General features: G+C 40.1%; 2 protein-coding genes across 11 annotated transcripts in view; one reads left to right on the plus strand and one right to left on the minus strand.

The window, feature by feature from the left end:
* The window catches only part of MRPL1 (mitochondrial ribosomal protein L1), a 140,269-nt gene extending 133,278 nt beyond the window's left edge, over positions 1–6,991 (minus strand). For 3 of the 5 annotated variants that reach the window (XR_005382931.1, XR_005382932.1, XM_038582345.1), the window contains exon 1: positions 6,692–6,990. The gene's annotated coding sequence lies outside the window, so the exon portion shown is untranslated. Of the gene's footprint in view, positions 1–6,691 lie in introns of all 5 variants that reach the window. The other 2 variants (XM_038582347.1, XM_038582344.1) reach the window with 2 other exon arrangements.
* A 756-nt stretch (positions 6,992–7,747) lies between these two features.
* The window catches only part of CNOT6L (CCR4-NOT transcription complex subunit 6 like), a 114,055-nt gene continuing 95,264 nt past the window's right edge, over positions 7,748–26,538 (plus strand). Inside the window, exon 1 of one of the 6 annotated variants that reach the window (XM_038582352.1) lies at positions 7,748–7,829. Coding sequence is in view for 1 of the 6 variants with exons in the window: in XM_038582351.1 (XP_038438279.1) it covers positions 8,047–8,051 (5 nt within the window). In the remaining 5 variants the exon portion in view is untranslated. The other 5 variants (XM_038582351.1, XM_038582354.1, XM_038582353.1 and 2 more) reach the window with 5 other exon arrangements.

A 26,538-nucleotide genomic window follows, 5' to 3' on the forward strand; every position in this document is an offset into this window, starting at 1 on the left:
AATAAAATTTAAGTCACTCTTATTTATGATTTCTTGTATAGCAGCTAATTACTAGTAAATTAAGACCAAATAGTATGGTTTAAGAAGGGCTACTAGTAATTAATCAATTATACAGATGTTTCTTGAGCATTATGTATCACTCTGTGATGTGCTAGGAATAAAAACAGGGCTTAAGATCTACTATGTGAGATAGATGCATACTTACATATATAATTACAGTATACCATGATATAGTTGCTCAGTTTGCATTTTGCACATAGACATCTGGCCAAGAAGTGGGTGCGGGCTGGGCTCTGATAGACTGCATTCACCCAAACAGAGAATCTTTTATAGTTCATCTCCACATATGAGAGGTCTCTTCTTTAAAGACTATGATTCAACCAATAATAATGCCTTATCATTCAGTGATTTCCAAATTTATTTAGCAGTAGTCTTCTCTGAAAGAACTCTCACACAGAAACAATGTGTTAATCCGCATGCTTTGGTTGTACAGGTCTAGCTCAAATTAGATGTAGAAGAGAATTTACTACTTAATCACATACATTGTAATAAAAGTGGGCACAGTGTGCTAAAGAAATAAACAGTAGGGCTTTTATTTTTTTTAATTTTTTAAAAAAATTTGTTTATTTATTCATGAGAGACACACAGAGAGAGAGAGAGAGAGAGAGAGGCAGAGAGAGAAGCAGGCTCCATGCAGGGAGCCCAATGTGGGACTCGATCCCAGGACTCCAGGATCAGGTTCTGGCCTGAAGGTGGCGCTAAACCACCGAGCCACCCTGGCTGCCCTCACAGTAGGGCTTTTAGAGATGGCTCCATAGAGGAAGTGATGCTTGAGCCAAATCTTGAAAGATGATTTCAAAAGGAGGACAAAAATGGGAAAGAGCATGCCATGCTGAATAAGTAGCTTGTGCAAAGAGAACTAAAAGAGCATGTCCTGTTTTGGAAATAAGTGGTTCATTAAAATCAGGGGTGAGAGAGAGAGGCTGAAAGTTAATGGCTTCAGGTGGTGGTGACAAGGGAGAGGCAGATCATTAAGGCCATATATGCTTGTGAATTTGCTTTTAGTTTATAAATTATGGGAAGTCATTGAAAGATTTTAAGAGCAAAGTAAAATGAATTAGAATATGTATTAAAAAGATGTTGGGATTATACTTAGTAGGGATGCATTAATAGACAAAATGCAAAAACTTAGGCAAGAGGATTCAGGCTGACCTACGACATTAGCAGTTCACTGGGATGGAGGGAATAGATTATTGAAAGTATTTAGTAGGTCAAATTGGTAGATTTTGGTGATGATGGGAGAGAAAACTTAAGGATGATTCCTAGGATTCTGCATTGCGGAACTATTCATATGATTACATGACAACTAGTATGGTGGTACCACTTAATTTTTAAAGATACTATTTATTTGCTAAGAGAGATAGAGGGGGGGAGAGAGAGAGAGAGAGGGAGAGAGAGCAAGGGGAGGAGGGGCAGAAGGAGAGGGGGAGAGAGAACCCCAAGCCGACTCTGCACTGAGCATAGAGCCCCATGTGGGGCTTGATCCCACAAAACTGAGATCATGATCTGGGGAGAAATTAAGAGTTACTCCACTGAACTACCCAAATGCCCCTTGGTGATACCATTTTTTTTAAAAAGATTTTATTTATTCATGAGAGACACAGGCAGAGGGAGAAGCAGGCTCCATGCAGGGAGCCCGATGTGGGACTCAATCCCGGGACCCCAGGACCACGCCCTGAGCCAAAGGCAGATGCTTAACCGCTGAGCCACCCAGGCGTCCCGGTGGTACCATTTTAAATAAGAGGCACACAAGGCCAGCAACAGGTTTTGGAGGAGAGACGACGAACTCAGTTTTAGGCATACTGATCTTGAAATATGTATAGACTGTCCAGGTGGAGATACCCAGGAGGAAACTGACAATGTAGGTCTGAATGTGTGGAGAGAACTCTGGATTAGAAATGTAGATTGGAAATTATAAGCATAAAGATGGCAGTTAAAACCTGTAGATCTGACCATCTTAGACTCAAAGAGTATGTTTGGGTCCCATATGAAAAGCATGTGAGAGGCTGAAAGAGGAAAAGGCATCTATTATGGCCTCCATGCAGGCAAATAGCTTTCCACTATGCAATCAGTAAGTGAAATTGCCACTGTTGTGATTTATTCTTTTAGATTAAGGTTCTCTAAGTAATTGCCTCTTAAAAATACCATTGGGAGGAATTAAACAGGTGACAGGATAGTGTAATGAAGAGAACAACTGAGCAAGGTATCTAGAAATCAGTTCCTAACACTGACTTTGACAGCCATTGACTGCCTGTGTGATGTTTAGCAAGTTACTTTGCCTTAGGTTCCTCATGTAGAAAAAAGGAATTAGGACAAGGTGACTTGTAACGTTTGGTAGACTATGATTCAACCAACAATAATGTCTTATTATAGTTTGGTTCAGTGACTTTCAAACTTATTTAGCAGCAGTTAGCCTTCTTTGAAAGAACTTTTATGCAGAAACAACGTATTAGGATGTTTTCGTTTTAAGGTCTAACTCAAGTTAGTCTGGAAGACAATTTACAAGTTTAACCGCACTATGTGAAAAGGTGCAACTGGACCCCATGGGTGACTGGAAATTCAGATTGGTGCACCACCAGGACTTGCTATCTCTCCTTTCATCTCTGTGTAATGGCTTCATTCCACGTAAAGCAGCATGTGGCCACTTGCCATTATCAAGACTTCCTTCTTTTCTCAGACTACCACTGTAAGTGGAATAGCCCTTCTTTCCTTAAGTTCCACCTGAACACATCCTGGGAAAGAGCGCTGTTTGCTTGGGCTTGTGTCATATGCCCACCCTGTATACAGCCAAGAAGTTTGGGGACTGAGCTGCCAGCTGCCACTAGAGTCACCTGTTTATAGAACAGGCAGAAATAGTTTCCCCAAAAGAAAGGAGCACTGTTTGGGATGCCTGGGTGGCTTAGTGTCTGCCTTTGGCCCAGGGTGTGATCTTGGAGACTCGGGATTGAGTCCCACGTCGGGCTCCCTGCATGGAGCCTGCTTCTCCCTCTGCCTATGTTTCTGCCTCTCTCTCTCTCTCTCTCTCTCTCTCTCTTTCTGTCTCTCATGAATAAATAAATAAAATCTTTAAAAAAAAAAAAAAAGAAAAGAAAGGAGCACTGTTTGTAGGAAAAGGAAAGTTACCAGGGAGACAAATAGATGGTCAATATGTAAAATAGAAACATTCTAGTTGAAGTCTCACGTATCTGGTCTCCTCTGTGTATCCTAGGTGGGTTTGAAAATCCCATGAGGATCCTTGGAATACAGCATTAAAATAATTGATTTTATTGATTGGATAGCATGCCAGGTGCCTACAAGTCCTTGACAAACTGAAGTAGTAGATTTTTATTGATAGTGGTAGTGCTTAACTAGAAAAGTTTTGGAATAAGGAAAGCACAAGAAAGAGTGGTGCTGATGTTGATGGGGCTGGGATGGAGATTCTGAATATTCAGGGATCAAGGAACTCGAAATGGGAAATATAGAAAGAGGAAGTAAGGGGTCACCAAGATGAACTTTGCCGACTTTGCTATTTTATCTGGAACTAACATATCATATGGCACACTATATAATGAGAGGAAAATGTTCATCTTTGGCCAGGGTGGTGGGATGGTCTTTGGTGTCATCCACAGTCATTCCTGAGAAAGGAACAAAGGGGAGGCTGATGGAAAGACAGGATGCCCTGTCAGAAGGTCTGGGAAGTAAAAATTCAAGATCATCTTGGTTAATACTTGTTTAAAAGTTATACTAATGAGTATCAGGTAAATTACATTTAATTATTTTACTAATTACATCTTACTAAATAACTTATATGTGATATTTTCTTTAACAATTATGTGGCTATTAATAGAAAAGTGTATTGAAATCAGTAAAATCAAGTTTAGTTGAATCTTTATCAAATAGTAATAATATTCTTAAATAAAAAACTTTAAACCTTTCCCTTTTGAGCGAGCTGTTCAACAGAATTTCAGAAAATAGATAAAACAACATAGTTCTCAGGGATCTTATAGATCCAGTTACACTACTGACAGAAATAACATGTAGAGATCTGATTTACTCAGATCAAATATTAATTGCTAATTTGGAGAAGACACAGGTGGTCACTAGAACATCAAGTACTTTTTTTTTTTAATTGGGAAGGAATGAACAATTTTGCAACAGTGCAAATAAATATAATTGTTGTTTCAGAAAAAATTGTACCTCACAGTATTGCTATTACCAATTTTGTCAAAAAGGCCTTACTTAAGCCAGAAGCTTTCAATTGGATAAATCACTTTTCTTTAAAGAGAGATTTTTATATTGTGTCATTTTTAATCTTATTAAAATTGAAATGTCTGATGAACATGAAAAATTCCCATGAAATGAGATGTCAAAACAGGTTACCATTTGGTTGCAAACTTTGATCTACTATAAAACTGCTTTTTAAAAATGGCTTAAATGCTAATTTTTTTTAGTGCTAGTGTTTTATTATTAGAATGTCTTTTGAATTGGAATGAGTTTTTAAGTATCAGTGAAGATTTAATTTCTCAGCATCTATACATCGCCAACTATTTGAAAATTATTTCTTTGATCTCTATCTCATAGCAAATGAGAAAAACAACAATCTGTTTTTTGGATAATACAGTTATATTTATTAATATACAAAAGTTTTGCTTTCCTTTTGTTTGGTGAGTCAATACATTTGCTATGGTATAAAGAGAACATTCCTGAGAATAGAGATTATTTAAACTTAACCTGGGGGTGCCTGGGTGGCTCAACGGTTTAGTGCCTACCTTTGGCATGAAGGGCCCAGGGCATGATCCTGGAGTCCTGGGATTGAGTCCCACATTGGGCTCCCTGCATGGAGACTGCTTCTCCCTCTGCCTGTGTCTCTGCCTCTCTCTTTCTCTGTGTCTCTCATGAAGAAATAATAAAAAAAAAACAAACAAAAAACTTAATCTGCATTTGCCTTTTTTTAAATAAACACCTACTGTTCTTAACTCTGAATATCACAATTACAATTATTCAATGGATTGTGATCGTTTACTATACAAAATTTAAAGAGCAACAATGAACATCTCCCACATAAACCTGAGCTTCAGGACCAGCACATCACACCATTTACTATTAGCACTTCCTTATCAGCCACAAAGGCTATCCCTTCTTCCTTCGCCCTAGTCCTTACTCGCTAGTTAGCCTGTGAGAATGACAAGATATATGGCTCAAGTAAAAGGCCAGTGCCATCAGCCTTATCCTCCTGGGTATTGTTGTGACTATTTATTTTGTATTACCTTTCATAATTTCATTTCTGGTTGCTCTGTGAGAATTTCCTGTTTAGAGTCTGTTTCCCCTACAACCATTGTGAGCTACTTAAGAATAGGGACTATATATGCTTATCTTTGTATTTCTGAGGCTAAATACAATGTCTGGAACATAATATCCTTCATAGATCATTATTATATACAAAGAACTACGACTTTATGTATCTATAGGTATTTGAATAAGCTTAAATCTTTGAGGATATGCCATCATCACATTTATATTTTTCAGGTGTTTATTTTCCTATTTTCTTCAACAGTTGGTAGTGTTTCTCCTTGGGGGGTGGGGGGGTGGGGGGGGAAGTGTGTGTCAAGGAGAAATGCTATGGCAAAAGGCCATTCAGGCAGGTTTACCATTCTGGGCTCCAGAAGTGACTTGTTTCTTTGTTGTTTACAAAGTCAGAGAGAACTATTCATATATACCAGTCTAGATTGAAGACAGTTGGGAATGAATGAGTGAGGCTTCTTTTAGGATCAAGGCCATTTTAACACCTATTACAGACGCTGGAACGCGACTGCTACACAGGGAAACAGAAACTTAACGCGGGTGGAAAACAAAGTAGTCCACAGTCCTCCGTCCTAAGGGGCTTCTTTACTCACTTTCTGGTGACAAAAATGAAAGAGGTGCAATTGTCCTTTTGCAATGATGGACTCTTAATATCTGATTAGTTCTGGCTAAATGATGGTGTGTGTGTACCATTCCTTTCCCCAGGAGATGAAGGCCTTTGGCATTCAATAATAAGGCCTAATTAATCGCAACCAACACAACGCGCTTAGTATGCTAAACACTACCCCTGTGTGGGGAAAAATACGCTAATAATCTACCCTTATGCTGCTTGTTTTAGTGCACAAGCCTGGAGCATGCACCGAGGGAGTGTGCAAAAGTGCAATAGCACTACTCTGCCTCTAGAGTCGGTATGTTTTGTTTTGTTTTTTGTTTTTTTGACTACCTACAGGTGGTAAAAAAGCAGAAGCCAACCCACAGAAACATAACTAGACCCGAGAAACTTAAAACGTCAAGGCCACCTTCGCCAAGCGAACATTAATCTTTCTCTACGTTTTGATGTTTTCGCTAAGGGGGCGGGGGGGGGGGAGGGTCACAGCCAAACACACGTAGTTGTACCGCGAGAAGGGAGAATCAGGCGATGAGTAGGACGGGGATGATGGCGGAGCGTCAGAGGTTCCTCAGTTTACCTTTCGCGACACAACTTCCAGGTGTTTTGCGTTGAACCAACCAACCAACCAACCAACCAACCAACCAACCAACAAAAACGCCCCATCGGAGATGTCAGGAAACCTTCTCCTTCCGTCACTTCACCTCACCTCACCTCCCCTCCCCTCACCTCACCTCCCCTCACCTGACGTCTCGTTAGCTCCCGAGCAGCGCTTCCCGCTCAGGCCGCCTCAGGCCTGCGAGCGGCAAACGGCGCCGCGTCCGGCAGGAACACCGGGTGAGGAGGGTTCGCCGGCCTCCTCCGCAGCATGGCTCTGTGGACGTGGACGTGTGACGCCCCGCCAGTCCCCCCAGCTCCGCCGGCCGCTCGAGCCAAGAAAAGAGAGTAAAAAAGCGATAAGGGCAAAGGAGAAGACGGGTGAGCGCCCTGGCAGCCACGCGCGCAGGCGCGCCACGGCCCGCGGCGGGACCGGGGACCGGGGACCGGGGGGCGGGGCCGAGGCGCGGCGCTGGAGCTCCGCCCCCTCCCCGCCCCGCCCCTCCCCTCCCCTCCCTCCCTCCCTCCCTCCTCTCCCCTCCCCCTCCCGCTCGCGCTCCCGCTCGCGCTCGCGCAGGGGAGTGTCTGAGCGCCGCCAGCCCCTCCACGTCAATCAACCCTCCTCCTCCTCCTCCTCCTCCTCCTCCTCCTCCTCCTCCTCCTCGCACTCTCCGCACCTTGTTATTAATCCCAATTCCGACCTCGCGCGGACGCCTCTCCCCGGCCCTCGGGGTTGTGAACGTGGGAGCGGGAGCGAAGGCACCGAAGGCACCGGAGCCTGGCGTCCCCGAGCGGCGGCGGCGGCAGCCTCGGGCCCGGCAGCGGCAGGCGCAGCAGCAAGCCCCGCGGCGGCAGCAGCCCCGGCGCCCGGAGGCCAAGGCCAAGGCCGGGCTCCGCGCCGCCCTCGGAGTAGCAGCCGCGGCGTGGGAGGGAGCTCGCTGCGGCGCTGGGCCGTCGCGTCGGGGGCCGCGGCCGCGGGGCCTCTCCTGGGCGCCCGGGGTCACCGTCCCGCCCCCCGCCCCCCGCCCGCCTGCCCGCTCCCGTCGGCCGCCCTCTCCGCCGCCGCCCCTGCCGTCCCTCAGGCGGCCCGGCCCGGCCCGCCCGCCCCGCGTCCCCTCCGGCCGGTGCCTCTCCCCCCGGCGGGCTGCCTGCATGTCTTTGCTGCCCTCAGCCCCGCCGCCACCGCCGCCGCCGCCTCCCCCGCCGCCGCAGCCCCAGCACCAGCAGCAGCCGCCCCGCCGCCGCCGCCGCCGCCGCCGCCCGGACCCCGGCGCGCTGAATGCAGGTGAGGGGGGGCGCGGGCCCTGCCGGTGGCGGCGGCGGCGCTGCGCGGCGCGGCGCGGCGGGGCGGGCGGGAGCGAGGCCCGCCCGTGGGTGTTTGTGTTTGCGTCTGCGGCCGCGGCCCGGAGGGAAGCATCTGTGGGGCCGGGCGCGCGCGCCGCCGTGTCTCCCCTGCCGCGGGGAAATGGCTGCTGTTGCTCCGCCTGGGCCGGAGGAAGAGAATGAGGTAGAGTGTCTGCGCCTCGGAGGAGGGTCGATGTGGGGGACACGGAAGCGTCCCCGGGAGGTGAGGTGGGAGAGCGACGAGCGTGCGTGAGGCTGTGCGAGGTGAGGCTGTGGCGGGCGGGGAGGCGGCCCGGGGACCCGGGGCCAGTGGGCGTGTGTGGGGCCGGCGCTGGCGGCCCCGGGGTGCGGGGCGGGTTCCGTGTGTCCGGGACCCCCGAGGGGCGCCCCTCCCCCGCCCCCCCGTTCCCCTCCCCCCTCTGTGGGCGCCGCGCGGGTGAAGCTGCTCGGCCGCGGCGGGCCCCGACCGGGCCGGGCCGGACCGGGGACGCGAGTGTGTGCGCCGCCCGCGCGCGGCAGCCCAGGCCGGCTGAGCTGCGGGTCGGGGCCGCGCCGCTGCTCCCGGGCCCGGCAGGAAGCGCGCCGGCCTGCAGCGCGGCCTAACCGCCTCGGCGCCCGCCCGCCCGCCTCCCGGACGCCTCCCGGACGCCTCCCGGACGCCTCCCGGACGCCCCGGCCCGCGAGCACCCGGGGCGCTGCCTCGGGCCTGGGCAGGTGAGGAGGGTCGGAGGCGGGACGCGCGCACCGCCGTCGCCTCGGCCGCCTCCGCGTCTGCTGAGGAGAGAGGCGAAGGCTTATTTTGGCTCTGGAGCTGCAGGCTCTGCCCCTCCGGGCGGCGGGACCCGAGGGAAAGAGACTCAGAGCGGTGAATCTCGGGAACACTGGCTGCGGATGGAGATCCCTTCGCCCCGTCCCTCCGCGAAGGCCCGGTGGACGGACTGTGTACACGTTTTCAGTTTTCGTCGCACATATTTTCTCGTGGGGGACATGAGTGCGATTTTTAAGATAAATTTTTTTTTTTTTCCCCCCCCGAGACGCGAGGGAAGAAATGGAAGCTGGCTTTCCTGTCCTGCGGTGTTGGTGGCATTGGATCGATTTTGTGCGTTTGAAATCGTTTTATCCTGCCTCCTAGGGGAAAGGCGTGCACACGCGGAACTGAGGAGGTTGGTGAGGAAGAGGAAGTTACTGTAGCTGTCATCGTCCCTAACTCGGCCTAGTTATCTTAGGCTGTTGAGATGGATTGTGTTCAGGGAGTTTAGCTGAGCCGTTTGTACACGTTGGAAGCACAGTATTACATTTTACTGCCTTACTGCTTCTACTTATCTATATTGCCGATCAGGATAGTCACGTACAAACAAACACGTCTCATGCACAATCTCCAAAACCTAGGTCAAGGAGCCTTTATGTTGTCTACCCAGGGTGTGTGTGTGCTCCGGGGAAGCTATTTTTGAGAGTGGTCTAAGCAAAGCGGAACTATGAAGATAAATCTGCCAATAGGTGTGCAGTGCGTTGTAGACCCAAATATAAATGGTATTTGAATGATTTATTTGCTTTACTCCGCCCTCCTTCCGTTTGCATTTCGTAAGCTCATCTAGCTGAGACCCTGTGGATGAAGTCCTGATACAGATTTGATCCTTGCAGACCATGCTCTGTATGATGGCCGGGTAGCCCTGTTTCTAAAACTGGTCTCACAAATGTTCCAGGCCGTGCACTGGGAACAAGAGTGGAGGGAAGAATAGGAGTGGAGAGCTGTTTTCTGGGACCACTGCTGGAAAAACAACATGTGTAGTTGAGTGGAAAAAGGACTTGTTTTACCTCAGAACTCTGGCTGTGCCATTTTTCTTAGCTGTTTGACCTTAGCAAGTTACCGAATGTCTGTAAGTCTCTGTTTTTTTTTTTTTTTTTTTTTTCCATTTGTAACGAGGAGATACCTTTATAGTAAGGTTGTCCTGAGGGTGGAATGAAAAAACATGTTTGGCACATAGTAGAGGCTTAGTTAAATATTCCTCCCGCAGCCCTGATTGTGGGCATTGAAAAACATGTGTAAGGACAAATACCCATTTGATAACTGAGAGCAATATTGTGTAATTGTAGGTTAAAAATCAAGGCAGTAGAACATTTCAGAGTCCTTTGATAATATATAAGGTATATATAAACTTTTAATGTTTTTTATGTCTTTCCTAGAAATAAGACTGTCATTAAAGTGGCCTAGTATATTAGTTTATAGAGACTGTCTAGTCATACTTTTTTTCCTCTGTATTTTTGAATAGGCCATCTCTCAGTTTTACTACTTTTATGATTCTGGCTATGTAGTCCTGGAAAAAATTGTACTGTATATAGCACATATACATTCCAATACAATCAAGCATTAAAATGGATCAAGAAACGAGAGTTTAGATTACTTTAACAGATTCATAAAGCATAAGTGCCAAAAAATTGCTATGTAATTCTTTGAGTTCATGTTGACTGATTTGGTAAACAAAAACTTCTTGGAATACATTCTTGGATGGTTTAGGGAAAAATCCTCAATCAACTTTGAATAGTTTTCCATTTTTATTACTCTCTGTGGAGTAGTGAATGTGCTGTTCATTTATTTTTAATTGTGGTGGAGAAAAAAAAATGATGATACAGAGTTTAAGGTAAAGGCAATGGAAAGGTTAAAGAAGGATTTTTTTTTCTTTTCTATCTTTTTAAAAATTATTTTGGTGAAGGCAGGATGAAGAGAATGTGAGGAGTTTCATTGGGTTAAGTTTGTAGTATGTCCATTTACTAAAGCCAGGTTTCCAAATTAGGCCTTATTTTTATTTATATCAGCAATGGTAAGCTTAAAAAAAAAAGACACTTGTAAATCACTGAAATTTTAACACTTTTGTGAAGGATAGTAGGGGCAACTTTATTAGAATGAGAAATGTCATGGTTTTGTTAAAGTATGTGTCTTATGGGCATGTCTGCATTTACAGTGGACAGAATTATCTGCCATATGGTTATATTTAAAGGAAGAATTCTTAAGAATTATAGATGATAATAAAATAAGTAAAGAAATACAGTGAAATAATAGATAATTTTTAATACTTTAAGAACAATAAAATAGAAAATTTTGTTTTAAACTACATAGACATTAGATGTTACAAAGTAGACATTATGAATCACAGTGTTTTAAAACAATGATTTTTTAATTTGGGAAAAGTGAGGAAAACATTTCTTTGTAATCATGAAAATATATTGAACTAAAATATTAAGACATGTGGACAGTAAATTTATTAACCGTGGAACTGCTCATGCTATCATTGTTTAAAGTAATTATGTTTCAACAAAATCAAGGTGGAAAATTGTTTAGATTTTAAAATTTAATGTTACTTAAATGGGCTTTTAAACAAGCTTTCCAAAATATCCCTTACAAATGTCTTTAATCAGGGGGAATTGAAATACTTAAGGCTTTGTGTATGTATTACTCTGGATAATGCTAATTAGGGCAATAAATACACCAGAATTTCAGTGGCTTAACACATGTAAGTTTGTATTTTGCTCACATGTAACAGTTCTGTGCAGGTGCTCCTGGTTAGCAGGCTTGTGGCTTTCCTCCATGTGGTATTTGAGGGACCCACACTCCTTACATCTATGGCTCTAGCATTCTTTAGGGACTTGGAGCCTTGCCTGTTACTTACAGGCCATTTTTTAAGAACTCCCAGACTTAAAGTGACAAACATCTGCCCACATTTGACTGGTGAGAATTTGTCATAGAGTCTTATTTGAATGCAAGGGGGAGGAGAATGTAGTCCCCAGATGGTGGTGGACAGCTTGGGGCATTTTATGATGTTGCTTTAGATGGTAGTGTGTATTTATGAAATTATGTCAAAAGGGTGAGTTATAATACTTAAAAATTGCTTTCCATCTTCCCAAAGAGTAAAATTGGGGCAGTTGGTAGGGGGGAGAGAAGGAAGGAGTTAAAGCTACAAAAGGAAGAAGAGCTCTCTCCTATGAAGAATGAATGACAAGTGAAATCTAGCTATTTAAAGATACAAATTTTACAGAGAACATAACAATTGGATTTTATAACCTTTAGTAACGTCTCTCCTTTACTATCTAATTATCTACTGTCATTGTAGTCTACTGGGTTCTGGCTGTTTGAGTTTTTCTCTTTGTACTTTGAAATCAGTTGACTTTGAATTTCAGTTCCTGGGTTACAGTTTCATGGGAACACAGTTTTGAATATTTTACTTTCTCGTATTAGGATAAAATATTATTATTACTTTATACTTTAAGGAAATATTTAGGTGGACCTTACTATGTTTTATTGTTTACTATTGCTGTTTTTATAATTCTAAAGTCATTTTAATATATGTGAGACTTCACTCAGAACAATAAAATCATTGAATAAACAACAAAGATTTAATTATTAACTTGTGCTCATGGTTCATGATGAGAATACTACAACTTTCTTTGATTAACTGCACTAACAGTGAGCCTCTGGCATATTAAATGAATTTTATCTCTAGACAACTTTAATTTTAATTGAATCATAACTTATTTTTTTATTACCTAGGATTATTGTAATGTGAAACTTTAGCTCTATGTTCTCCTTCACTTATTTTATTATTTATTTATTTTTAAAGGTTTTATTTATTTATTCATGAGAGACACAGAGAGAGGCAGGGACACGGGCAGAGGGAGAAGTAGGCTCCCTGGGGGGAGCCCAATGTGAGACTCCGTCCCGGGACCGTGATAAGGACCTGAGCTGAAGGCAGATGCTTAACCACTGAGCCACCCAGGTCCCCCTCCTTCTCTTATTTTTATTCTAAACGGTTTGGTTAAGGATCTGAGAAGTCATATATCTGTATTCCTCCAAGGAAGACTTTTGAGTAGTCTTGTTAATACCTCCATGGTACATATTTTTAATATTTTGCATTTTGAAAATTCAAGCCTTTTTTGGGGGCCCATTCTGAATCCATTATTATACTTGGTTCTAAAGTATGAAAGAAATAAAAGAAACCCTTGCAAAGCTTGTAGGTTATGAGGAAAGGAGATAAAACTTGTAATTTATTATTTCAAAGCAATGAATGAACAAGCCCAAGTCACTAACTACAGTATAAACCGCAGACATTCTGAAAGGGAGTAACATGAAATAGAATGGTGGATGGGTCAGGGACTACTTAAAAAACTGAAAATATTTTTTGGGTAACAGCTTTTTTTTTTTCTTGTTAAGATTTTATTTATTTATTCATGAGAGACACAGAGAGAGAGAGGTAGGCAGAGACACAGGCAGAGGGAGAAGCTAGCTCCATGTAGGGAGCCTGATGCGGGACTCGATCCCGGGAGTCCAGGATCACGCCCTGGGTGGAAGGCAGGCTCTAAACCAGTGAGCCACCCAGGGATCCCAGGTAACAGCTTTTTTGAGATAGAATTCACTTACCATAGAAGTAGCCTATTTAAAATATGTAATTCAGTGATGTTTAGTATATTCATAGTAGTGCAGCCATCATCACAATTTTAGAACATTTAAATTACCTGAAATATAAATCCTATATTCTTTAAGGGTATTCCGCCCCCTTCTCCTATACCCTTACTTCTAGGCAATCGCTGATTTGCTTTCTGACTATATTTGCCTATTCTGAACATTTCACACAAATGGAATCTTAATGTAATATGTGGTCTTATTACAGGCTTATTTCACTTACCCTGTTTTCAAGGTTTCATCCATGTTGTAGTAATTCATCCTTTTTATGGCTGCATAATATGCCATTGTATGGATATACACTACATTTTGTTTATCAGCTAGTGGACATTTGGGTTATTTCTATTACTTGGCTATTATAAGTAATTCCATTATGAACATTCATATACAAGTTTTTGTGTACATAGTTTCAGTTCTTTTGGGGAAATGCCTAGGAGTGGAATTGCTGGATCATATGCCTCTATGTTTATTTTCTCCTTCTTTTTTTTTTTTTTTTTTAAAGATTTAATTTTATTTATTCATAGAGATAGAGAGAGGCAGAGACACAGGCAGAGGGAGAAGCAGGCACCACACAGAGAGCCTGACGTGGGACTCGATCCCGGGTCTCCAGGATCACGCCCTGGGCTGCAGGTGGCGCTAAACCACTGTGCCACCGGGGCTGGCCTATTTTCTCCTTCTTTATTAAAGATTTTATTTTTTAAGTAATCTCTATACCCCGTGTGGGACTCAGACTCAACCCTGAGATCAAGAGTTGCATGTTACACTGACCAAGCCAGCTAGGTGCCCCATGGTGCCTCTGTGTTTAAAGTTTTGAGGAACTTCTGTTTTCTAAAGCACCCTCACTGTTGCCTGTCCCTACCAGCAGTATATAAGGGCTCTAGCTTCTCTACTCCTTGCCAGCATTTGTTATCTTTTTGACCATAGGTCTCCTAGTGAGTGTTAGTATCTCATTGTGGTTTTGATTTGCATTTCTCTAAAGATGCTGAGTGTCTTTTCATTTGTTTTTTGCTATTTTTGTATATATTTGTTTTGAGAGATGTGTATTCAAATCCTTTGCCCACTTTTAAATGAACTATCTTTTGTTACTGAGTTGTAAGAGTCTTTTATATATTATAGATATAAGTATTATAGATACAAATATTTCCTGCAGCTTGTGAGTTACTCATACAGATCCTTGATGATGTCTTTTGAAGAATAAGTTTTAGATTTTGATGAAATCTTAATTTTTTATTGATTGTGCTTTTTGTCATATCTGAGAAACCATTTATTAATCTAAGGTCACAGAGATTTACTCTTGTTTTGTACTAAGAGTTTCTTAGTTTTGGTACTTACATTTAGATTTTTGATCCATTTTGAGTTAATTTCTGCATATGACCTGATATAGGGAGTCTAACATTGTTAGAGAGAGACAAACCATGAGAGACTCCTAACTCTGGGAAATGAACAAGGGGTAGTGGAAGGGGAGGCAGGCGGGGGGATGGGGCGACTGGGTTATGGGCACTGAGGAGGGCACTTGATGGGATGAGCACTGGGTGTTATACCATATGTTGGGAAATTGAACTCCAATAAAAAAATACAGTAAAAAAAATTTCAGTATCACCTTGTCAATTTCTGTGAAGCCAGCTGGAATTTTGATAGGAATTGTGTTAAATCTGTAGATCAATTTGGGGAGTGTTGCCATCTTAAGTATACTAAATCTTCCTATTCACAAACATGGGTTCTTTCCATTTATTTAGCTCTTCTTTGATTTCTTTCAGCAAGATTTTTTTGCAGTTTTCAGAGTCTTAAGTTTTATACTTATTTTGCTGCATTTATTCCTAAATATCTTATTCTTTTAGATGCTATTATAAATTGTTTTATTTTTGGGTTCATTGCAAGTGTATAAACATACAGTTGATTTTTGTCTATTGATTTTGTACCTTGCAACCTTACTGAACTTGTTTATTAGATCAATATTTTAGTTTGTTCCATAGCATTTTCTGTATAACAAAGGTCATGTTACTTGTGAAGATAGTTTTTACTTCTTTTCCAATCTGGATGTGTTATTTCATTTTCTTGTCTCATGGTCTTGGCTGAAATCTCCAGTACATTGTTGAAAAGTATCAAGAACAGATATCCTTGTCTTGTTCCTGATCTCAGGGGAAAGCATTCAGTCTTTCACTATTAAGTATGTTAGCTGTGGGGTTTTCATAGATGCTCTTTGTTAGGTTGAGGAAATTCTATTTCTAGTTTGTTGAGTGTTTCCTCTCATGAAGGGATCTCTGGGGTGTTAGGGTTGAGTTGAGGGAAGTATGAAATATGGATTACAAAAGTAAGATATCATGTCTAGTAATGAGTGTCAGGTAATGATGCTTTAACCTATTTGAGAAAGAGGAGCTAGCTTTCACCACCTTCTTTTCCCTCATTTCCTCCCCTCCCTACTCCTTTAATGTTCTCTAATTGCCTTCTCATTAATCCATGAACACATTAGGAGGCTCCTTAATCTTTCACTGAAGATTTTTTGAATAATTCAGGTTTCTTGAGTAGTGGAAAATGCTGTTTCTTTTGAAAAATATTCAGTTAGAACTGTGGGGATTTTTTTTTCCTGATTACATTGATAGCTAGAGTGGAGGGGGACACAGGAAGCAGAATACTAAATCATAAATGAGCTAACTATAGAATTAAAAAGATGGGAACACACTTTTGTGATTATTGAGGGTATTGTTAATTAAGAATTCCATATTTACTTGGGACTTGGTTATTACCTGACTTTTTCCCAAAATATTTCAGCATGAATGGTTTTGTTTTTGTAAGTTTTCTAAAAAACCTGATAACTTTATTAGGAAATTTTGCTCTGCAAAGTAAGCTTATGTTTCCTTTGTTTTTTTTTTTTTAAGATTTTATTTATTTATTCATGAGAGAGACAGAGAGAGAGAGAGAGAGAGAGAGAGAGAGAGGTAGAGACACAGGTAGAGGGAGAAGCAGTCTCCATGCAGGGAGCCTGACCCGGGACTCGATTCCAGGTCTCCAGGATGAGGCCCTAGGCTGAAGGCGGCGCTAAACAGCTGAGTCACCCAGGCTGCCCAAGGTTATGTTTCACTTATGGTGATTGCCCTTTAAGTTTTGGAACTTAAATAGTGTTCCCATGCAGCTACATTCTGATGAAATTTTTTTTTTCTTTTTAAAGATTTTATTTTACTTAATCATGAGAGACACAGAACAGGAGAGAGAGGCAGAGACACAGGCAGAGGGAGAAGCAGACTCTATGCAGGGAGCCTGTCGTGGGACTTGATCCCAGGACTCCAGGATCACGCCCTGAGCCAAAGGTGGCGCTAAACTCCTGGGCCACCAGGGCTGCCCAAAAAAATGTTTCAAAAAAAAAAAAACAAAAACAAAAACAAAAAAACCCACTTATTTTAGTCCATGTTATATGTCACAGAATTAAATAACTTTGGGCTTAGCCAAGAATCTTCTTGTTTACAAGTCAGGATTAGAAAGTGGTAATATATATATATATATATATATATTTTTTTTTTTTTTGTATTCTCTTTTGTAGCAGGATACGTTCCAATTTTTTTTAGATCACATTAAAATCTCACTAGAAATAAAAATTTATTTTTAATTCTTTTGAAGAAATAAGTGCACTTTGCTGTGTGAGGGACTCATTGTTCATACTGAATAGATGCCAGGTATTTTGGGGCTTTCGTATTGTTAACAATAGAAATTGGTGACAACAAAGTAGAAGTTATAACACTTTATATTCCCTTACATTCATCTTTTGCAGAGAGAACCTCTCTCTGTAATCTTACAGTTTAGAATCTTTTTCTCTTCCCACATTACTTAAATAGATTCCCTAAATGAGTAACATAGATCAGAGTTATATAATACTAGTTACAAATACTACTAAGAGAACAGAACTAAATATAGGCTATACTAAACTGGAATGTCCCTTTATACAAAGACTTTCTTGAGATCTTTATGTATATATTCATTGCTGTCTGATCATAATGTTTATATTTAAAAGCAAAAAACTGGCAAGAGTATGTTCTGCTATAGGTTCATATTAGTGCAGTTTTCTGCAACTTACAGAATAATATGTTGTGAATAATGTACAGAATGATAATCTTGAAACAATATAAGAATTTTAATCACTTTAAAGTATTAGACTCTAAAGAAATATTAAGTTTCTATTGGCTATTAGCTATTTTATTCAGGGTTTGGAATATAATTTTTTTTTTAACTGGGAAATGGAACAGTTATTTATTGGACTACTGAGAACTAAGAACTATGAAAAGCCATACCCTTCTCTTTAAATATGTAATCTCAATTAGTTTTCATGAAAATCCTGTGAAGTAGAGTATGATCTTCACTCTAGAGGTAGGCAATAATGTGAGCCCTTGGATCCTTCACTTCCTAGCTCTTCGGAGAACTCCCTTTTCCATGTTTCAGTTTCCTCATCTGTAATAGGGAGATCATAGTTCTTACGGAGTTGTTCTGAGCATTAAATCAAGTAATACCTATAAAGTGCTTAGAATAGTATGTGGCACATCCATGATTTAAAAAACCTTAAAATTCAATATAAGTTAGCCATTACTGTTTCTTATTGCTAGGAACCATACAAGTAAATAACAAGTCTTAAATATTGGTGAAATCAATATTTAGAATAGGATCTGAAAAATAAAATAAATAAATAAATAAATAAATAAATAAATAAATAAATAAATAAATAAATAGAACAGGATGTGTTTGACTCCATAATACTTACCCTTTCACTACTTATACATATAAGGGATTTAAGCCCTGGTAAATAGCAAGTGTAAGCAGAATATGCTAACTGACAAAGACCATTTAAATGCTATAACATATAGAGTACATATGGGTTTGTAATCTACAGGGATAAGGAGGAAATAGAAGTTGATCTCTTTATGGTTAGGAGAAGAAAGAAAAGGAAAAGGTAGTGGAACATTGCAGCATCTTCCTTGCTTGTCCTCCCAGCAGCTCCTTTAACTTCTGTTCCATCGTCACCAGAGAAATCTTGCAAAATTCATTTGACATTGCTTCAATTCTCTCCTTAAAATCCTTCAATAGTAGTTACTATTTTTTGGTTGCTTACTATGTGCTAAGGACAGGAGTTGGTGTTTTATATAAAGGGCTTTATGTAGTAAATATCTTGGCCATGGGATTACATTATGATCTCTGTCCCGTATTCTTTGTTTTTTGTTGTTGTTGTTGTAGTTTTTTTTATTCTTTTAACAATCCTTTAAAAATTGGTACACCTGTGTGGCTTAGTGATTGAGTGTTTGCCTTCGGCTCAGGGAGTGATCCTGGAGTCCTGGAATCAAGTCCTGCATCGGGCTCCCTGTATGGAGCCTGCTTCTCTCTCTGCCTGTGTCTCTGTCTCTCTCTGTCATTCATGAATTTAAAAAAAAAAAAAAAAAAAAAGTAAGACCATTCATTGCTGGCAAGCCAAGCTATAGTTTGCTGACCTCTCTGCTAGGAGATTTACACAAAATTTTCTTAGAATCCTGGCAAAATTGATATTATTAATTTCTGTTTTATAGTTGAGGATACTGAAGCTCAGAGAGGCAAATTTGATGAAACTCACAAAGCAAGGAAATGACAGAGCTCAAATTCAGATTTAGGTCATTGGAATTCCTAAACCTGTGTACTTTCCAGGATATCCTGCTGTTCTTTATTTTAATTTTTTTTTTTTTAAGAAGGAAGTGGAGACTTCATAGGAGTATATGTAAGACCCATTATGATCTTGTCCTTGCGTACCTCTCCAGTTTTATCATTTTATTACATCTCTCTCCTGAACCTACCTATTCCTTAGGTTTGCCATACTGAATGACTTATAGCTTGGTTTATGGTTTTATATATACCTATAATACTTTGTGATCTCATTGATTTTTTTTGAATAATTCACCTTAGATTGCTCCTACTCTGAGAAATCTTACCTGATGACACTTGGTTGTTTGCTTTATGCTCTTTCAGCTTCCCTAGCATCTTGTGCATTCCTTTTATATAGCATTTACCATATTGTCTTGTATTTACCTGGTTTCTCTTTCTATTTTTCCATCAGACTGTTGAGTTTTTAAGAGCAGGGATATCTCACTTTGTAGCCCAAGTGTTTGCAGGGGTTAAACCCCTACTCGTATCAGTGTACTTAGTGTTTAGTATATATTAGGGACTTAGTTACTTTTACCAAACGAATAATCAAATGGCATTGCAAATGATAGAAATGACATCAACAAATAGGTAGTAGCAGAAAGGCAAATCCACATTCAAGTATGAGAGGGAAATTTGGTTAATTTCTGGTTAACTTCCAGAGCTTCAGTGGCAACCAGGAAGCTGATAAGGCATATTGGAACATGATTTTTTGGGATGGGTTTGAATGCCTAGGTAAGGAATTTTAGTTTTATCCTATTGTTCACCTCTAGAGCAGCTAAGTGGTCTTTTACATCTATAAATTCAGGGTCTCATATTAATGTCTGAATTTTGTTATAATGTTTTAGACACTTCGTAAGACATAGCAATATATTACTTTTGATTAATAGTAATTGCAGATGTGGGTCTAGAATCCTGTAATTACAAATATGACTCTTAAACACACTGATAGCATTGAGTGATCTTGAGCATGTTGGTGGCAATTTGAAATAATTATTTAAGAATATCTGGTTGAAGTATGCAGAATCATTTGAGATCAGAATAGAAAGAGGGAGGCTCTTTTTTAAGGAGTTAAAATATGAAGTGCTAAGTCAAGAAATAAATCTGTCAATCAGGGTAGCCACAGCTTTTAATAAGGTGACATTGGTGGATGGAAATGAAGGAAGAAGTCAGAATATGAAGGAAGAAGTCAGATGACTAAGAAATCAGAAGGGAGGGGGAGACAGATTGAATTCTGTGTTAAATTGATTAAAATTGGGATGATTTCTCTTTTTCCCCTGGATTTAGTCCCTAATTGCTTTATGCCTGAATAATTAGAATATCCTCATGATTTTGATGTCCTTTCCTACCTCTAATAGATAGGTGGTATATTTGGATATGGGTGGATTGTTTGATGGTATGGATCCTTTGGCAGCCTGGAGAAGGCCGCCATGGAGGCTTTTTAGAATAATGTGGTTTTTAAGGAGATTTTATTTATTTCATCATGAGACACACAGATACATAGGCAAAGGGAGAAGCAGCCTCCCTGCAGGGAGCCCGAGGCAGACGCTCAACCATTGAGCCACCTAGGCATCCCTAGAATAATGATTTTTAAGTGGATGAAAGAAAATAAGATTAAAAAGGAACCTGTTACATTAAAATACTAAAATGTAAAAAAAAAAAGATTTGTGATATATTAATATATTAATGTATTTGCCTCTTTATCAGTGCATTTAAATTACAGGATCTAGTAGTGAATATAATAACTACCATAATTTTTAAAAAAGATTTTATTTATTTTTTCATGAGAGACACAGAGAGAGAGAGGCAGAGACATAGGCAGAGGGAGAAGCAGGCTCCATGCAGGGAGTCCGATGTGGGACTTGATCCTGGAACCCCAGGATCATGCCCTGAGCCAAAGGCAGACGCTCAACTGCTGAGCCACCCAGCCGTCCCAATAACTACCATAATTTTGAAGTAGTGGTACATACAGATGATATTTTGAGCTATCTGTAACAACTATCACGTGATAGGAAAATACAACACGTTAGTGACCAAAAATCATAGGTACTGCTAATGTTAGCTCTAATTGAAAGAGGTACTTAATTTTCTTTTTTTTTTTTTTTTGAGGTACTTAATTTTCATTAGATATTAGTGAAAGTGGTGTTGTGATTTCTTTCCTATGCAAATTTATAGATTTCCTAAGGTTTATGGACCCTAGGTTAGTAATCTTTGCTTGTATTCTCTCCTGGTTTACATCTATTTTGTGTATTTTTGTCATACTACTGTCTTTTTTTTTTTTCCACATGGCAATATTTTTTTAAGTCTGCTTTTGGAAATAACATCTGTTCCTTATATAAAAAATTATATTGAGGGATCCCTGGGTGGCGCAGCGGTTTGGTGCCTGCCTTTGGCCCAGGGCGTGATCCTGGAGACCCGGGATCGAAACCCACGTCGGGCTCCCGGTGCATGGAGCCTGCTTCTCCCTCTGCCTGTGTCTCTGCCTCTCTCTCTCACTGTGTGCCTATCATAAATAAATAAAAATTAAAAAAAAAATTATATTGAAAAGCATAATTTCCTGGTCATCTTATCTTACAGAGACAAGACGGTTAGTAGTGTTGAACCATTGTCTGTTTCTGGGCAATAATATGTGCATATATACATACATAAATAGAATGATTCTATATGCTCTTTTTTATATTGCTTTCTGATTTAACCAGCATATTGTCATTTTTTCCATCAGTAGATATGCCTTATGCTTTTAAAAAATTGATAGCATTTTTTAAAAAGAGATCACTATAGTATAAAAATCATGTTTATTTAATTTTTTAAAAAGATTATTCGACAGCACAAGCAGGGTAGAAGTAGGCAGAAGGAGAGGGAGAAGCAGGCTCCTCACTGAACAGAGAGCCCGATGTGGGGCTTGATCCCAGGGCCCTAGGATCCTGACCTGAGCCGAAGGCAGATGCTCGGCTGATGAGCCACTCAGGTGCCCCTCAAAAACCACTGTTTTCAAGTATACACTTTAGTGGTTTTAGTATTTCACTGTGTTGTGAACTACCACTATTATCTAATTTTAGAACATTTCCGTCACCCTCAAAAGAAACCTTAATCCCATTAGCAATTCCAGTTTGCCTATTTCTTCATCTACTGGCAACCACCAGTCTACTTTTTCTCTTATGGATTTGCCTACTCCAGGCATTAAATATAAATGGAATTACACAATCTATGACTTTTTGTGTATGGCATCTTTCACTTAGCATAATGATTTTAAGATTATTTTGTGTTGTGGCATGTAATAGTACTTTGTAAGTTTTTATGGCTGAGTAATATGCTGTCATGGGCATATATTTTGTTCATCTGTTTATCAACTGATGGATATTTGGGTTTCCGTTTTTTGGCTATTACACATAGTCCTGCTATGAACATTCATGTACAAATTTTTGTGTGGACATATGTTTTCAGTTCTCTTGGGTATAAACCTAACAGTGTAATTACTGGATCATATGGCAGTTCTTTTTCAATTTTTGGAAAATTGACAAACTTTCACAACAGCAGCATCATTTCACATTTCTACATATTATGCTTTCTAATGTCTGGATTGTAATTCAATTTATTGATATGCTACAATTCAATCCCCTACTGATGGGCAATTAATTTCCTTTGACAATTATCAACATTAATGCAAGGAAAAGATTCATAAATGCACTTTACACTTATTTATTTATATTTATGTATTTTTAATGGGGGGGGGGTACAGAAGGAAAGGGAGAGAGAATCTTAAGCAGGTTCCACACTGGGTGTGGGCTTGATCTCACAGCCCTGAGATCATGACCTGTGCCTAAATCAAGAGTCAGATGCTCAACTGACTGAGCCACCCAGGCTCCCTCTATCACAGTTTTTTAAAGGATGAATTTCTAGAAGTGGACTTGCTGGATTAAAATGATTACACATTTAAAATATTGATACATCATGTTGGGTTATCCTTTAGAAATGTATAAAATTATATTCTTGTCAACTGCATGATGGGTACCTATTTTCCCAAACTCTTATTTACATTATTAATCTTAGCCATTCCGATAATAAAGTCATATGTTTTTTAAAATTTGCAATTATTTGATTAATAGGGGAGTTATTTTTTTTCACTTTTTTTGGCCAGTCTTTTGTAATTTGCTTGATCATGACCTAACTTTACTCCCAATTTTTCTATTGGGGTGTTTACATTTTTTTCTTATTGATTTGTGAAAGTTGTTTTTATTTTAGAAACATTACCTCATTCTCTATTATAAGTATTAGATACTTTGCTCCCCTTTCCTCTTGATCTTTTGACTTTATGACTTAACTCTTTGCCTTACAGATAGTACATTTGTTTGTATCATTTAATCTGTCTTTTTTTTTTTATGGTCTTCACCTTGTTTAGAAAAGTTTTCTGCACTCCAAGATTATAAGATTATTATTCTGCATTTTCTTCTATAAATGTATGTTTAGAATTAAGTTTGTCATGATTTAGTAGAAGAATCTTGGGTTTTTGGGGATCCCTGGGTGGCTCAGCGGTTTCGCGCCTGCCTTTGGCCCAGGGCGTGATCCTGGAGTCCCAGGATTGAGTCCCGCGTCAGGCTCCCTGGCATGGAGCCTGTTTCTCCCTCTGCCTGTGTCTCTGCCTCTCTCTCTCTCTCTCTCTCTCTGTCTATCATAAATAAATAAATAAAAATAAATCTAAAAAAAAAAAAAGAATCTTGGGTTTTGTGGTTGGAATTATCCATATTCAAATTTCATTTTAGTCATTTACTAACAATGAGCCGTTGGGTGTTTCACAGCTTCTCCATTCAGCTTTGTCATTGATAAAGTGAGAATAATATGTAGTTTTTATTTTAGTGAAATTAAATGTGATAATGTGTTCAAATCTTCTAGCACAGTGTTGACACACAGGTCATTCAGTGCCTGTTTTCTTATCTCTCCCACTCAAACTCTGTCTTCCTTCAACCTATGTATAATCTGATTCAGAAGATAAGAGAGGGGAAGTTTTAAGATGTAGAGGGTGGTCCTCAGTTTTAGAGAAATCATACAGGATGAGCTGATTAAAAAGAGGATTGAAAATTGATTTAGTAATATTAAAGTTTTTTATGTTTAATAAGAACAGTTTTCATTGGAGTGATGAGAAATGGCTATATTTTAATAGGATGACTACTAAGTAGAGCAATACAGAAGACATGAGGGATGAAAAGTACATATGGGACATTACCCATAATTATATACATCTTTGAGAAACAGTTGTAACTCTTCCTATTTCTTTCATTGTTAGGATGCTGGTAAGAGGACAGGGATAACAATACTAATACATATATAGTATATGTGTATATAATTTATAGATAAATTTAGGCCATTTTTACTTTTAAAATTACAGTCCTTGTAGCACATTTCACAGTTAGTCCATCAGACTGGTCAAGAACATCAGACCGGTAGTTCTTGACTATTTGTATTTTATTCTTCTTAGTAGCCCTTTATGGAATTTGCATACATTCTCCATTAAATTATAGTTATTTGTAAAGAGTGATAAATATCCTTTGTACAAAGCAACTTTATGTGTGTTTTAGAAAGAGATGGGAAATACATAAATGTCATACAGTAATCATCATTAACATTTTTCTTATAAGGTTTTTAGGGTAACGAACACAGTTCTAATAATTAAAAATGGCTTTTTTTTTTTCAATTTTTAAAGATTTATTTATTTATTCATGAGAGAGACAGACAGAGAGCAGTTGAGACATAGGCAGAGAGAGAAGCAGGCTCCTTGCAGGGAGCCGGATGTGGGACTTGATCCTGGACCCCGGGATGACGCCCCGAGCTGAAGGCAGAAGCTCAACTGCTGAGCCACCTGGGAGTCCCAAAATAGTGGACTTTTTAAAAAAGGTTTTATTTACTTGAGAGAGCAGGAGAGATAACATGACGGGGGAAGGAGCAGAGCAGAGGGATAGAGAGAAGCAGACTCCCAGCTGAGCAGGGAGCCTGATGTGGGACTCTATCCCAGGACCCTGAGAAAATGACGTGAGCTGAAGGCAGATGCTTAACTGACTGAGCCACCTAGCTGCCCTCAAAATAATGGATTTTTGACAGATGTTTATTATGTATTTTTGACAAATGTTTACAAAGCAATACACTTTTCCTCTTTCTATAAAATAACCTCAAAATATTTTTTTTTTTTTTAAAGATTTTATTTATTCATGAGAGAGACAGAGAGAGGCAGAGACATAGGCAGAGGGAGAAGCAGGCTCCCTGCGGGGAATCTGAGGTGGTACTCAATCCCAAGCACCCTGGATCACAACCTGAGCCAAAGGCAGACGCTCAACCACTGAGCCACCCAGGTGCCCCTCAAAGTTTTAAAAATTTGTTAATAAAAATATTTATTTAGATATTTCTCAAGTGGAGAAATAGACTTGGAGTATGTGTAATTGGGATTTAGAAAATGTTGTCAAATTCTGTTCCTTGACTCTGTGTAATTGCCCTTTTTTCCTAGTATGTTGCAAGTATACTGTCCCCATTTTGTCAGCCTCAAAACAAGAAGGAAATTCTGTATTGGTTAGCTTAGGAGGAAGGTAATGAGTTTAAGTAACAACAGGAAATTTGCTTTTCTGTGACCTTTGATGAGTTTGTAAAGTTGGCATTTTGACTGCTGAATTGAAATTCAGAAGAATTTTATGTTTAGTTTGCTTTGTTGCTTTTGCAGAGTTATCTATCTGCTAGGAAAAAAAGTAGGAATCCAAGTTAAAGACTCTGCTACCTTTGTGGGAAGTAATGAACAATATTCATCCTTCTGACAAAATCTGGGTATCTGTATTTTACAATGGCTGATTTTTGCTTTCACATAGGACCAAAGTATCCTTTTCCTGGAACCAAGCTTGACTGAAAGCCTTTGTAAGTTCTTATTCTTTATCTTTTTTAAGCAACTACTTTAGGAACTATTTGAAAGCTGACACCCCTTCCCTTCCAACCTTTTCCGCTTAGTACAAAGCACAGCTTTCTTGGCAATCATTTGTATGAGTAGAGTGGTACTCTCCTTAGGCATTTATTCATGCCAAAAAGTTAAGGATTAGCTCTATTGTTTGATGCTGTTTTGGATCAGTGTGAGTCAGCGTTGGCCCTGCCATTCATTCATTCATTCATTCATTCATTCATTCATTCATTCATTTATATTTATAGATTTTATTTATATCTATCTATCTATCTATCTATCTATCTATCTATCTATCTATCTATCTATCTATCTATCTATCTATCTAGATATCTATTTGCAGGCAGAGACACAGGTAGAGGGAGAAGCAGGCTCCATGCAGAGAGCCTGATGTGGGACTTGATCCCAGGACTCTGGGATCATGCCCTGGGCCAAAGGCAGGCGCTAAACTGCTGAGCCACCCAGGGATTCCCCTGGCCCTGCTTTTTAAATTCTTTCATAATTAAGATGCTGGCACCTTAGAACCCTTTCCTGGATGGAGCTTTTCTTTGTGCCTTACCAAGTTTTAGAGTTTAGTTAACTAAGGTTTTTCTGTTTTACTCTGCTACTTTTTTTTTTTTTTTT

Source organism: Canis lupus, chromosome 32 (assembly GCF_011100685.1).
Source record: "Canis lupus familiaris isolate Mischka breed German Shepherd chromosome 32, alternate assembly UU_Cfam_GSD_1.0, whole genome shotgun sequence".
Lineage (NCBI taxonomy): Eukaryota > Metazoa > Chordata > Mammalia > Carnivora > Canidae > Canis > Canis lupus.